This window comes from Onychostoma macrolepis, chromosome 08 (assembly GCF_012432095.1).
Source record: "Onychostoma macrolepis isolate SWU-2019 chromosome 08, ASM1243209v1, whole genome shotgun sequence".
Taxonomy (NCBI): Eukaryota; Metazoa; Chordata; class Actinopteri; order Cypriniformes; family Cyprinidae; genus Onychostoma; species Onychostoma macrolepis.
The window spans coordinates 4,838,788-4,851,987 of NC_081162.1; the positions used below are offsets into that span (position 1 = coordinate 4,838,788).

Sequence of the window (13,200 nt, forward strand, 5' to 3'; positions counted from 1 at the left end):
AGGAATATTAGGCTGTTGAAAAAACAAATAGTAGTGTCTGCATTTTTCTTTACAAAGTCAAACATTTACTGTATAAACTGAAAACTGCTTGAAGATTTATCTTTCTTGTGAATGACTGAACTAACATCTAGTTGTATAGCCACGGTTTCTGAGAACTGCTTCACATCTGTGTTGCATGGAGCTGTGAACAGGTTTTCCAGCCCAGGAAGATTGCATTACATAACACAATTCCTCTGCATGTCTTGGTTTTGCCTCAGAAACAGCATTTTTGATATCACCCCACAAGTTTTCTGTTGGATTAAGGTCTGGAGATTGGCTGTTAATCTTGTTGGTCTGGAACCAAGATGCTGCTCGCTTACTGGTGTGTTTGGGGTCGTTGTCTTGTTGAAATATCCATTTCAACGGCATTTCCTCCTCAGCATAAGGCAACATAACTTCTTTAAGTATTTTAATATACTCAAACTGATCCATGATCCCTGGAATGGGATAAATAGGCCCAACACGTAGAATAAGAAACATCCCCATATCATGATGCTTGTGCCACCATGCTTGTACTGTGGCTTGAATTCGGTGTGTGGGGGTCGTCTGACAAACTGTCTGCGGCCCCTAGACCCAAAAAGAACAATCTTGCTTCATCAGTCCACAAAATATTGTGCCATTTCTCTTTAGGCCAGTCAATGTGTTCTTTGGCAAATTCTAACGTCTTAATTTTTTCAACAATGGGTCTTTGGCTTCTTGCTGATATAGCTTGGCTTCACATAGGCATCTTCTAATTGTTACAGTACTCACAGGTAACTTTAAACTTTCTGTGATCACCCTGGAGCTGATCATTGGCTGAGTCTTTGCCATTTTGGCTATTCTTCGATCCATTCGAATGGTAGTTTTCCATTTTCTTCCACATCTTTCTGGTTTTGGTTGCCATTTTAAAGCATGTGATACCATTTTAGCTGAGCAGCCTATCATTTTCTGCACTTCTTTATACGTTTTCCCCTCTCTAATTAACTTTTTAATAAAAGTACGCTATTCTTTTGGACAATGTCTGGAACGACCCATTTTACTCAGATTTTCAGAGTGAAATGCACAGTACAACATTTGCTGCCTTCGTCCTTAAATAAGGGCCGCTTGTTTGACAGCAGTTTTTTCACAGAATGATTTACCTCTCTAATTAAACTCCACACTGCTATTATTTTGAACACACCCTTTTCAATTAATGATTCAATTACACAGAATCAACAGCATGCATATCATCACTGTTGGTTTTCTATAACTCTACCACACCTACTATATATATATGAAGAGTTTATTTGCAATTTTTTTTTTTAAATGTTCAAAAATCATGTTTTTTATTATATAATTTTTTTATTGTGTTAGTTAGGGTTAGCTGTTTTTAAAGTTATTTTTAACATATAATATATATATATATATATATATATATATATATATATATATATATATATATATATATATAATAACATTATACAGTGGGGAAAAAGTATTTAGTCAGCCACCAATTGTGCAAGTTCTCCCACTTAAAAAGATGAGAGGCCTGTAATTTTCATCATAGGTATACCTCAACTATGAGAGACAAAATGAGGAAAAAAAAAATCCAGAAAATCACATTGTAGGATTTTTAAAGAATTAATTGGTAAATTCCTCTGTAAAATAAGTATTTGTTCACCTACAAACAAGCAAGATTTCTGGCTCTCACAGACCTGTAACTTCTTCTTTAAGAGGCTCCTCTGTCCTCCACTCGTTACCTGTATTAATGGCATCTGTTTGAACTTGTTATCAGTATAAAAGACACCTGACCACAACCTCAAACAGTCCAACTCCAAACTCCACCATGGCCAAGACCAAAGAGCTGTCAAAGGACACCAGAAACAAAATTGTAGACCTACACCAGGCTGGGAAGACTAAATCTGCAATAGGTTAGCAGTTTGGTGTGAGGAAATCAACTGTGGGAGCAATTATTAGAAAATGGAAAACATACAAGACCACTGATAATCTCCCTCGATCTGGGGCTCCACGCAAGATCTCACCCCGTGGGGTCAAAATGATCACAAGAACTGTGAGCAAAAATCCCAGAACCACACGGGGGGACCTAGTGAATGACCTGCAGAGAGCTGGGACCAAAGTAACAAAGGCCTCAAATCCTGCAGTGCCAGACGTGTCCCCCTGCTTAAGCCAGTACATGTCCGGCCCGTCTGAAGTTTGCTAGAGAGCATTTGGATGATCCAGAAGAGGATTGGGAGAATGTCATATGGTCAGATGAAACCAAAATAGAACTTTTTGGTAAAAACTCAACTTGTCGTGTTTGGAGGAGAAAGAATGCTGAGTTGCATCCAAAGAACACCATACCTACTGTGAAGCATGGGGGTGGAAACATCATGCTTTGGGGCTGTTTTTCTGCAAAGGGACCAGGACGACTGATCCGTGTAAACGAAAGAATGAATGGGGCCATGTATCGTGAGATTTTGAGTGAAAACCTCCTTCCATCAGCAAGGACATTGAAGATGAAACGTGGCTGGGTCTTTCAGCATGACAATGATCCCAAATACACCGCTCGGGCAAATACTTATTTTCCACCATAATTTGCAAATAAATTCTTTAAAAATCCTACAATGTGATTTTCTGGATTTTCTTTCCTCATTTTGTCTCTCATAGTTGAGGTATACCTATGATGGCCTCTCTCATCTTTTTAAGTGGGAGAACTTGCACAATTGGTGGCTGACTAAATACTTTTTTGCCCCACTGTATATTCATTATATATCCTATTGAAGACTTTAAGAGTATGTTATTCTTTTCGAACCATGTGGTCACAATTTTTGTCACACCCTTATATATGACATCAGAAAACACAAACCATTATTTTTAAAGGGGAGAATGTCACAGTATAACAGGGTTGGACAAAAAGACTTTAGGGCAAAGATTCACAACACCCATGAAATGCACACAAAAAGGAAAACCAATATGACTTTTATGACAACATTTTATTTCAAAACTAAAGAACAGTTAAAAAAAGTAAAAAAACAAAACAAACAAACAAAAACAACAATGTAGTCATGATCTGAGTCATTTAGAGAATGATTCCTTTACATGATTCCTTTGAAAAGCATATAAGATTTAACATGGACATATATGATTTCTCTGATGTTAATTACCCATAAAACCTTCATCAAAACAGGGTTTGGGAGTCATATAAACACAACACTTGCATCATAGTGACACTGCAATAACTTAGACTCAACAGAAAATGACAAGGGCTCTTTAGAAGCAAAGGATTGTGGAAATTGACACTGTGATGTATTATGACAATATTATATACAACATGTAATTATGAACAAAAACAAACTCGTATATCAAATGTTGGATTTAGGGTTGTAAATAGTTTCTTTGGCAAAACTCATTTCCAATGTGTAAAGCTATTTGTAATCTGGTTATTCATGGTGGATAAAAAGCAGAGGCTATAGAACTCCTGCTGGGAGATCTTCTTTTGCTTCTGCATTATTCAATATCTCAGTCATGCCTCAATAATATAAAACACACAAACAAAAAAAGAAAAAGAAAACCTTATATAAAAAAAAAAAAATCTACACAGGGATACATAGATTTATACACACAGCATGTGTAATGTATGATAATTTGATAATTTGTACTAAATTTTTAATAATGCACCCATACACCATTACAACTGTGACATGTGCAAAGTAAGGTGATGTTGCTTAGTTTACATTTCAGATTTTTCTCTGATGTTTCAAGTCCGTGCCCATAAACACCTTAGTCTCGTCAACTTACGTCATCCTAAAGAAACAGGTCAGCCAAAAATGAAAAATTAAGTTCATCATCAATGAATGATAACAGAATTCCTATTTTTGGATGAACTATTCCTTTAATTCATTATGGTCTGCTACTTTGTAAATAAATTCAAAGACCAAAAAGCAACATGCTCCCCATCCCGATCAAAGCCACTAAAATCACTATTGCACAAATAAATGTCAATTACCCGAACAAGCAACAGCTGTAATGCCTTCGTATGGCAAGACATTTTACCAAAAAATGTTTGTGAAATGGTTGAATTTTGCAAATACATTTAGTTTTTGAAAGAAAACCTTTTCATCAAACACAGTTGGGTCTCATTTACTTACTGCAGGGACAGACATTTTTATGCAGAAATCATGATTCATCAGCATATTCTTTACAATAAATTTATAAATAAATTTACAATAAAACGTAGTACCAACTAAAATCACATGTCTGCTTCCGTAGAGTGCATTTGTGCCTGCCCACTTTTTCAACTGCTCTGGGTCCCAAAGTATTTTTCCCATTCATTTTTCCCATAGGGATTTTTAAAAAGTCTTTGTTAAAGCATTATACACCATGAACCAAACAAAGCGGTTATGAAGAGAGTCCAAAGCATTACAAACTTTTACTTGAAGCAAAAAAGTACAAGAAAATTGGACAAAAAGAGTGAGGGAAAGAACTACAATCTCATAAAATGGAAAAATATAAATTTTAAGTTAAATAGTTATATAAAGTTGTCTTTAAAGGTTTATCAGTTATTTTAAAAAAATTCAAAGTTGTGAATTTAACTTATGCGCAAAATTGGAATATCACATGAAACATTTAATGTAATTTTTGATGTGTGGAATTAATTTTATAAATGCATTTCCATCATGATTTATGTGCATGTTTTCCTTATTGGAAATTTTTTTTAAATCCAATTTAGTTGAGCTCATAGGTTTTTATATGTGAGTTTTTAGAATTTAGGAGTATCTTGGCATTTCCATTCAGCTGGGTTTTTTTTTTTTTTTTTTTGGCCAATAATGCACATAAAAGTAGGTGGATGGAAACATAGCTAATGAGTGCATTTACTTCCAGAACTCAACTGTTGTGCTGTATTCTACATCAAACCCTTATATAAAGATGGGTGTGTTTATGCAAATTAGTAATCAAGGGTATGTGGTCTTTCAACATTAGAAAGTTAAAAACCAATTCAAGTGCATAGTTTTAAATCTGGCAGAATTTTTTTCTGTGCGTATAAACCCATGCAATGTTTAGTAAATGAGACCCAATGTTTAGTTTTTTGCCACTTTGCCACAATGAAGATGACCTGTCAAAAACGTGCATATATTTTCTCAATCACTCTGAATGAGAAAGCTCCCGAAAAGTTACTCAACTTTCCTCTTTTATGGAAATCTCCTTCATGAGATAGTCCCATGTGCATGCAATTGTGAAACATCCATGAATCCATTAATGGAACCAGCCACTTCCATTCTCAAAACTTGGTTAAACTCACAAATGGCGCCTGCTGAGAAGCTCTGTAGGTGAATTTTCCGTTTTTTTGCAATGCCTGGCGTGTGTGATTTTGAGTGTTGCTCCCTGCAGAGTTTCATGGTGGCTTGTGTTCCATTTCATTGTTCTATCAGAGGAGCAAATGCCCTTGATGCCACAGGTGAGTCTTTGTATCGAGTTTTATTGCGTTAGGCCACACAGCAACGGAATTTTGAGGAGGATATGGAACATTTATATTTCCTGTTTACTTCCAGTCCTCAGTAGTCCACTCCGATGTGCCACATTACACACAAGGCCGAGGAGGCGGGCGATCTGGAGGAGGAGCTCTACCTGGAGGCGGGGCTTGAGGGGGCGGGGGCAGGGATGCAGAAGGAGATGGTGGAAGAGATGTGGGCGGAGAAAAGTAGAGAGTGTTAGGAGACGAAGACCAGATGGGGGGCGGAGAATAGGATGGAGGAGGAGTAATGGGTGGAGAAGGGTTGATGGAATGAGGTGGGGGCGTAGGAGGTGCCAGGGGAAAGCTGGAGGACAGGGAGGCGGGTGGACTGTGTGGTGGAGGGGCAGCTGGCCCTGAGGAGGCGGGCTGAGGGTGCATGGAGGGGTGTAGATGGGTGAAGAATGGTGGTTGTACGATGGATAACGTGGAGGAGGACTAGACTTGATGCGAGTGAAGTTCATACAGCGACCCTGAGAGAGAAAGACACAACAAATTATTTCAGACATAATATTTTTTGAAAGAAACTATGCTGCAATGTTTTCCTGCTGTCAAGGTGTTGCTATGTGGCAGCTGACAGCTGCCATGCAGTTGTTAGGGTGCTGTGGGTGGTTGCTATGCAATGTCTTACAAGTTCTAAGTGGTTTTTGGCATGTTGACAGGATGTTGCTATGTTGTGGCTGATGTTAGGCTGCTGCAGGTGGTTGTCAGGGTATTGCTATGTGGTGGCTGGGTAACACTTTATTTAAGGGTCTCTAAATTAGTTGCTTTAGCATGCATATTACTAGAATATTAGCCATTTATTAGTACTAATGCACATATTAATGCCTTATTCTATATGACCTTATTCTACATCCCCAATCCTGCCCAATCCCTAAATTTAACAACTACCTTACTAACTATTAATAAGCAGCAAATTAGGGATTTATTGAGGGAAAAGTCGTAGTTAATAGTGAATAAGTTTTCTCTATTCTAAAGTGTTACCGGTGGCTGTTGTAAGGCTGCTATGGGTGGTTGCCAGAGTGTTGCTAGTTTGTGGCTGTTGTTAGGGTGCTGTGAGTGGTTGCCAGGGTATGTGCTGGCTGTTGTGAGGCTGATGATACACGGGGCAACTTTTTGAGCAATGTTTCCGGGCAACCAGGTGAGACACAGGACCCACAACCGATCTAAATTATCCAGATAGAAATTTGTTACCCATTCTCAATGGGAAAGTGCCCAAGCAACATTGCTCAAAAACAGTTGCCTGGCAAAACTGCTCAAAAAGTCGCCTTGTGTATCATCAGCCTGAGGCTGCTGTGGGTGGTTGCCAGGGTGTTGCTGTGTTGTGGCTGTTGTTAGGCTGCTGTGGGTGGTTGCCAGGGTGTTGCTACGTTGTGGCTGTTGTTAGGCTGCTAAGGGTGGTTGCTATTTTGTGGATACCATGTTTTGAATAGTTTTTAGCTTGTATCCAGAGGAACATGTTTTGAGAGTTTTAGTAGCAGTTGCTATGGTGTTCTGTGCTAAGGCATTGCTATGTAGTTCATGGCAACATACTAAACATCACTCAGAACATGCTATGTACTTTCTATGAAACCACTACAGCATTATGGTAACGGAAACTCTCAGAGCTCGCAAAATACCTGTAACATTTACTAGCAAAACACCTTTCACGGAATCATTCATTTTGCATTAGAAAACTAATTCAGAGGTTGAGAGGAAATCATCCTCAGAAGTCAAACTGTAAAAAGCTTGTTTTGTTGCCATCATGTAGGACAATGGGGCAGATGAGAAATGTGTGTTATGTTTTTTGACTCTAGCTCAGATGCAGTGAATAAGTCAGGAGTGTTAGTCTTAAATCTCTGAATGCATGTGGCTGGGCAATGGACAGCAATCATGATGGACTTTACCGTCAATAAATAACATGACAAATAAATACACACACACACACACACACACACACACACACACACACACACATAGGCAGACTGCCATGCTGAGAGGCGTGCTGGTCTTTCTGTCTGCTGTAGCTGTAGGAAGCTATAAATGCCAGACACGTTTTAATGATACACAGAGGAAAGGCTAGTTGTTGGTTGTTTACTAGAAACACTTATGGAAAATTAGAGAACTCTGTCCCAATTTCCTGTAAACTAATGAAGAACTTCAGGTTGGCCCCAGGAAACACACGCGCACGCAAACACACACACACACACACACACACACACACACACACGTTTGGTTGCCTTGGAATAGTTGGTCCTGTCAGGAATATGCAGTTTTTCACTGTGATTTAAGCTAAATAACATTCTTTTTTATGCATAATTGGAATGCCAGATTTTGTGTAATTTCACATACTCTTAACAAAAATTTACAGAGATGTCAGTGTTTCAGTAGATGAGGTGAATTTCGATTTTATGCCAACTTCAAAGGGACTTTGGAAGTTAAGAAGACACTTTTAATCAAATCATCTTTAAGTATACTTATTTTAACACAATATAATTGTGCATAATTATAATAAATTGGCAACCTGTCAACTTAAAAAAAAAAAAAAAAAAAAAGGATCTTCAAATATTTCTGCTGAGATATTTTAAATGTTAAAAATTGTTTTGTGTGTTAAATTACTGTCTGCAGAGGGACAATTGAAATTTAAGATACATTTTTTTATTATGCTACTAATTTTGCATATTCTTTTGCCTTTGCAGTTCATTACGATTGCAATTTTGATTTAGTGTTTAATTTCAGGGTGATTACTTTTGATATTTTTTTTTGTCTTTGTCTTCACTTATAAGAACAAATAAAATAAATTTCAACTCATATACATGGTTTACTTTACCTCATCTAGCATCCTGATATTTTAAATTCCCATATAAATTAACACGCTTTCTACATTATTAAAGCTGGCAAAATTCAAAAGCTATTCTCAAAAGCTAAAACAGTGAAATTCTTAATATTAATTCCAATAATTCCCCAAAAATATTCATGCTTTCCTATTAAACCAACAACAAAAACTATGAATCACAGCACGGAAGTTATATAAATGCATTAATTCAGCAACCACACTTACAAACACTATATTTGAGATCCATGTTTGGATTTAGTTCAACACGGACTGGCTGTATAACATCAACACTTCCTCTGCATTGTAGAGGGAGCAAATGCACTTTGCCAGATTGTAAAAATAAAGTAAAACATGGGGCATATATTTTTTCCTCTTTTTTTTTTTTTTTGGCTTAAGACAATATATAGAGATTTTGATTTCATCGATACTGCGTGTTGATATAGTCACAGTTAGGCTGTGTGTCCACCAATACTGTTGCTTAATTTGTGCCTTCATTTCAGTATGCTCATTTACCACAGCAGACGCATGCAATCTTCTCTCCGTCTCCACACGGTCTCTCTCAGAAGTAGTCGAGACAGCAGCCAGTTCTAGTTTCTTTTTAATTTTACAGTCGCCAGACCCTACAGTTTTAATAACAACATGCCTACACTCATACCGCTTCCTGTAACTGCTTAGATCAAAATTCCTCTTCCTCTGTTAAATGTCCGGTCTTCATTCCTAGGCTTTTGGCTTCTGCTCTGCTCAAACTGTTTTATTGTCACCACTTACTCAAAGTAAAAAAAAAAAATATACAAATAAAAAATGATGTTTTCCTGTTGAAAAGGAAGTATTGATGTTTTTAACCATTACACATGTTAGACATATTTGCAGACAACAGGATTTATGTGCACTGCAGCCAACATAATAATGCATCTTTGCAGTGCAAAGGTGGCAAAGAAGTCACATCTGAAGTGGCATATATACCATTCTTATGCTGGAATCAATAACTTTCAGAGAAAAAAAATGAAAACAGGAGTTTAAAAATAATAGGGGGAAAAAAACATACAAATCTACTCTAAAAATAGTTATTTAAAATATTAACCAACACAATTTTAACTAATAATGCAAATAAATAAAATCAATTAAAGAAAATAATTCAAAGATACCCCTGAGGGGGACATACTGATCTTAAATATCAATGGTCTAAAATGTAAATGGCCAGTTTAAGTCTGGAAGCTATTATGCATCACAGTGCAACTCAGTAAAATATCATCTGCTTGTAATTAGCAACAGATCCATGCTGTTCTGTGATTTTGCTGGTTAACTTCCCTTTTTGTTTTCTTTTTTGAAAATAAAATGTTTTGATCCACTCAAAGCTCGACAGACATGTGTGACCACAGTTGCTATGTAAACCAAAAGACACAACCACCAAACTCACGTAACGCTAATGTCAAGAATCTGGGTCAGACCCACCAGTGCAAGATATTCCAACACATATCCATCAACTGACACACATCCACCAGAGTGCTGACTGTGCAGTTTTTGGTAAGTGACTCAATTTAACATTTAAAGTTTTAGTTGTTAACATTATAGTTAACATGAACTAACAATTTAAATATTTCTAAAGCATATTATTATATTAATAGCATATTATTATTTCTAAAGCTTATTTAATGTTAATTTCAACATTTATTGGTACATGAAATCAAAAGTGGTATCTGATAGTATTATTTAATGGACCCGAGCTAACATGAGTTAAAATGTATTTTTCATTCTTAGTTAATGCATTATCTAATGTTAAGCAATGATCTGTAAACTGTACCTTTTACTGTTCAAAATGGGTTCAAGTTAGAAAAAAAAAAAGATTGCTGCGATTAGGTATCACAACTTAAAATTCAACATTAGAATAAGTAAATGTGTTGTTTCAACTTAAAAAAGGCAAGTGTTCATGCTTGATTTAAAATGATATGTTTAGTTAAGCTTAGTTAAGTTAGATATTTAGGTAATTTCAAATTTTAAGTAGTTATAACTAATTGCGGCAACATTTTTAATGGTATAGCCAGTGATTTTACATGGGGGAAAATTCACTAAACAGCAAACTGTGCATATTTAGGCATACATAACATTACAAATTTGGCATTATAGAGACTTGAACCCAGAGATAGAAAAATGCAATAAAATCCCAGTAAAGCATGACAAATTGCAGTAGTCTGCTGATTCATTCATAACCTAGCATTGCAAGATGGAAAATTACACCACACTAATTGTGTTCGGTAGAGATTTTGTGGGTGTGTTTGTGGCGTTACATGATTTGCAAGTTTGTTTTGGTAATTGGGTGCTAAACAATGCAAACAGTGCATGAAAATAAACGTCACTATCAATTTAGTCAATGACTGAAATTTTGTGTAATTTTGGTCTTTTGTTCATGATGCATATTTTTTTTTGTTTTGGCTTCCTTAATGTTTGTCAAACAAGCAAACAGTTTTGTCAGTGATTTTGTTAAACTGGGTATATATGCAGTTTTCAGAGCAATCAGTCCACACATGGGAGTGTTTTGGAAAGGTGAGGGAAGTAGATACTTCCTACATGAGAGATTACAATAGCTTTCAACACAATGTTTGCAGAGATCCTTAAAAAGTTAACTTGGACTTCTGTTAACTCTATGTCCTGTGCCCCATTATATAAGTAAAACATTTTAAAGCTGACTTCAGATACTGGAATCTTCTGATGGGTTTGCCAAACAACAACATCCCGATCCGGCAGCATAGCTATCTGTGTTTGCTTTTACAGCTCACAGCTGTTTGTCCGATGTAATGCTCAGCATATGCGCCTTTATCATCACGTTAATTACCACTGCACCAAAAAAAGCATAAACCTAGAAAATATAGTTTGCAAAGGAACTCTAACAACATTTTGGCTTTTTAGTGATTTGAGCTTCATGATTTTTGGGCATGATTCCATGGGAACACCATGTGTTATGGACACCCTTATATTGTGGTTTTTAGGGATAGGCCTATGTACCAAAGGTAAGACCAAGGTCCAAATAAATGAAAAATAGATAAATAGTGTTTTGCTGCTTTGAAACAAACTCTTTTGTAAATAAATAAAGGTGACTTGATTTGGCTTGACTTGACTGCCACTGTATTCGTTCATAAGGGCTGTGAACACCAAGTCATCCAGGTCACCAAATGTCTTTTCCTATTTATTCTGGAGCATCTGGATGTGTTTTTAAGTTTTGGCATGCGTCCAAGTGGCTTCATGCATTGCGGTGAAATGGTAATGGTTTAACCTCATAGTGTGATGTCATTAGACTCTAATCGCTGAGGGTGTCGCCTCCCCGATGCTGTTAATCATTGTACTATGTTTGGCTGTTCTCTTGTAAAGCATTTGTATCATTTTCCTGATGTACAAGTCTAGACTATATTGTTTCAGCCCATTGGTCTGCTTTCTCTGTTGGATCTTTTAGGCCCAGGTCTCTTTTATGGTTCTTAAAATCAAATCTGATTGCTTTGTTGGGTAGTCAGTTGTGTTGAGTATCAATGTACATGTCATTCTATGATGCAAGTTCAGTTTCTTGTCGTCACCCAGCAAACATCTGACCAACTCCATCTTACCTGCAGATACATGGAGCTGCTGTAGGATACTACAAAACAGCAAGGTGGTGATTTTGTGCAATCTGTGAAATGTCTTTTTAAGAGGGGTAGGTCCAAAGTTGAAGCCAAATGTGACTCACAGTTTGACCCTCAAAACGTACAGCGGGATATGACATTTATCGCTACTAAGCGAGCTCCTCAGAGAAAATGTGGGTGTGGGTGTTGAGTTTTGCAGTGTGTCTCAGTTATAAATGACACCACCCTCTGCACATGGTGTTATGTCCAAACAGATCTGTTGACATTGGACCTCATCTCTTTACTTTGGTAAAATAAAGCTGCATGTTTTGAAGTGGAGAAAATGACCGCCTGTCTTAGCAGCTCTTAGGCTTGCGAGAGCCATCAAGTTATTGGCAGTGCACTGTACGAACAAGATGCATCACATTGTACATTCTAGACTTGATGCAACTGGAGTTCCTAACTTTCTGAAGAAAATGTGAGTGATGCTTGCATTTGCGAAAGTTGATGCTAGATGTTGCTATGTGCACTGTAAAAAAAAAAAAAAAAAGTTAAACTTAAACTTTTAAAAAATTGTTTTACCAGCTTCAGCAGATTTTTGAGTTTGCTCAACTTATTTTTGTGGGAGATTCTCAAATTTTTGTTGTTTAAACTTAAAACGACAAGTTGAGAAAACTCAAAAATCTGCTGAAGCTGGTTGCCTTAAAATATTAAGTTGGCTCAACTTTTTTTTTTTTTACAGTGTGGTATTCTGGTGTTCTTAGAGTTTTTGAGCACTAAGGCTACTAATATTTTTTAATAGAGTGTATATTTACACTAAGTGCAAATAGCCCACCTTTTTGGCAGAGACTGTGCACATTAGCTCCGCCCACCAATGTCTGGTTGGCATAAACATCATTGTGAAGACATGCATCATTCAACAGGCTCAGTGGCGTTGGGCGAAAAGCGCGGCATGCTTTGACGCGATTGAGTTCGAATCCGCCTTTTGCCGAACTCATTCTTCTCTCTTTTCCCCATCACATTCCAGGCATTTGTTTTCAATAAAAATGGAGGAAATATTTAAATAATGGAAATAAAGTGCCTTGTGGGTATTTAATAATACAGTGTTCATTGGGTAGGTGAAGGGAGGGCTTTATTGTTCCAATATAAGGCGGCATACATTAAGTAATTTTAAGAAATATGATAATTTACACAATATGTTATTACTGCATAATGTTTTATAATGTGCTACAATACTGAGGTGCAAATATCTGTAGTTTTGCACTAATAAAGAGCATCTACTTATTGCAAAG

At 36.8% G+C, this 13,200-nt stretch overlaps 1 protein-coding gene across 1 annotated transcript in view; it reads right to left on the reverse strand.

Annotated features, from left to right (window-relative positions):
- Positions 1-3,012: 3,012 nt before the first annotated feature.
- Positions 3,013-13,200, reverse strand: part of antxr1a (ANTXR cell adhesion molecule 1a) — a 52,137-nt gene continuing 41,949 nt past the window's right edge. The window contains 2 exon segments of the mRNA XM_058785592.1: positions 3,013-5,853; positions 5,856-5,979. Of these exon segments, the coding sequence (XP_058641575.1) occupies positions 5,576-5,853; positions 5,856-5,979 (402 nt within the window). The 3' untranslated portion in view covers positions 3,013-5,575.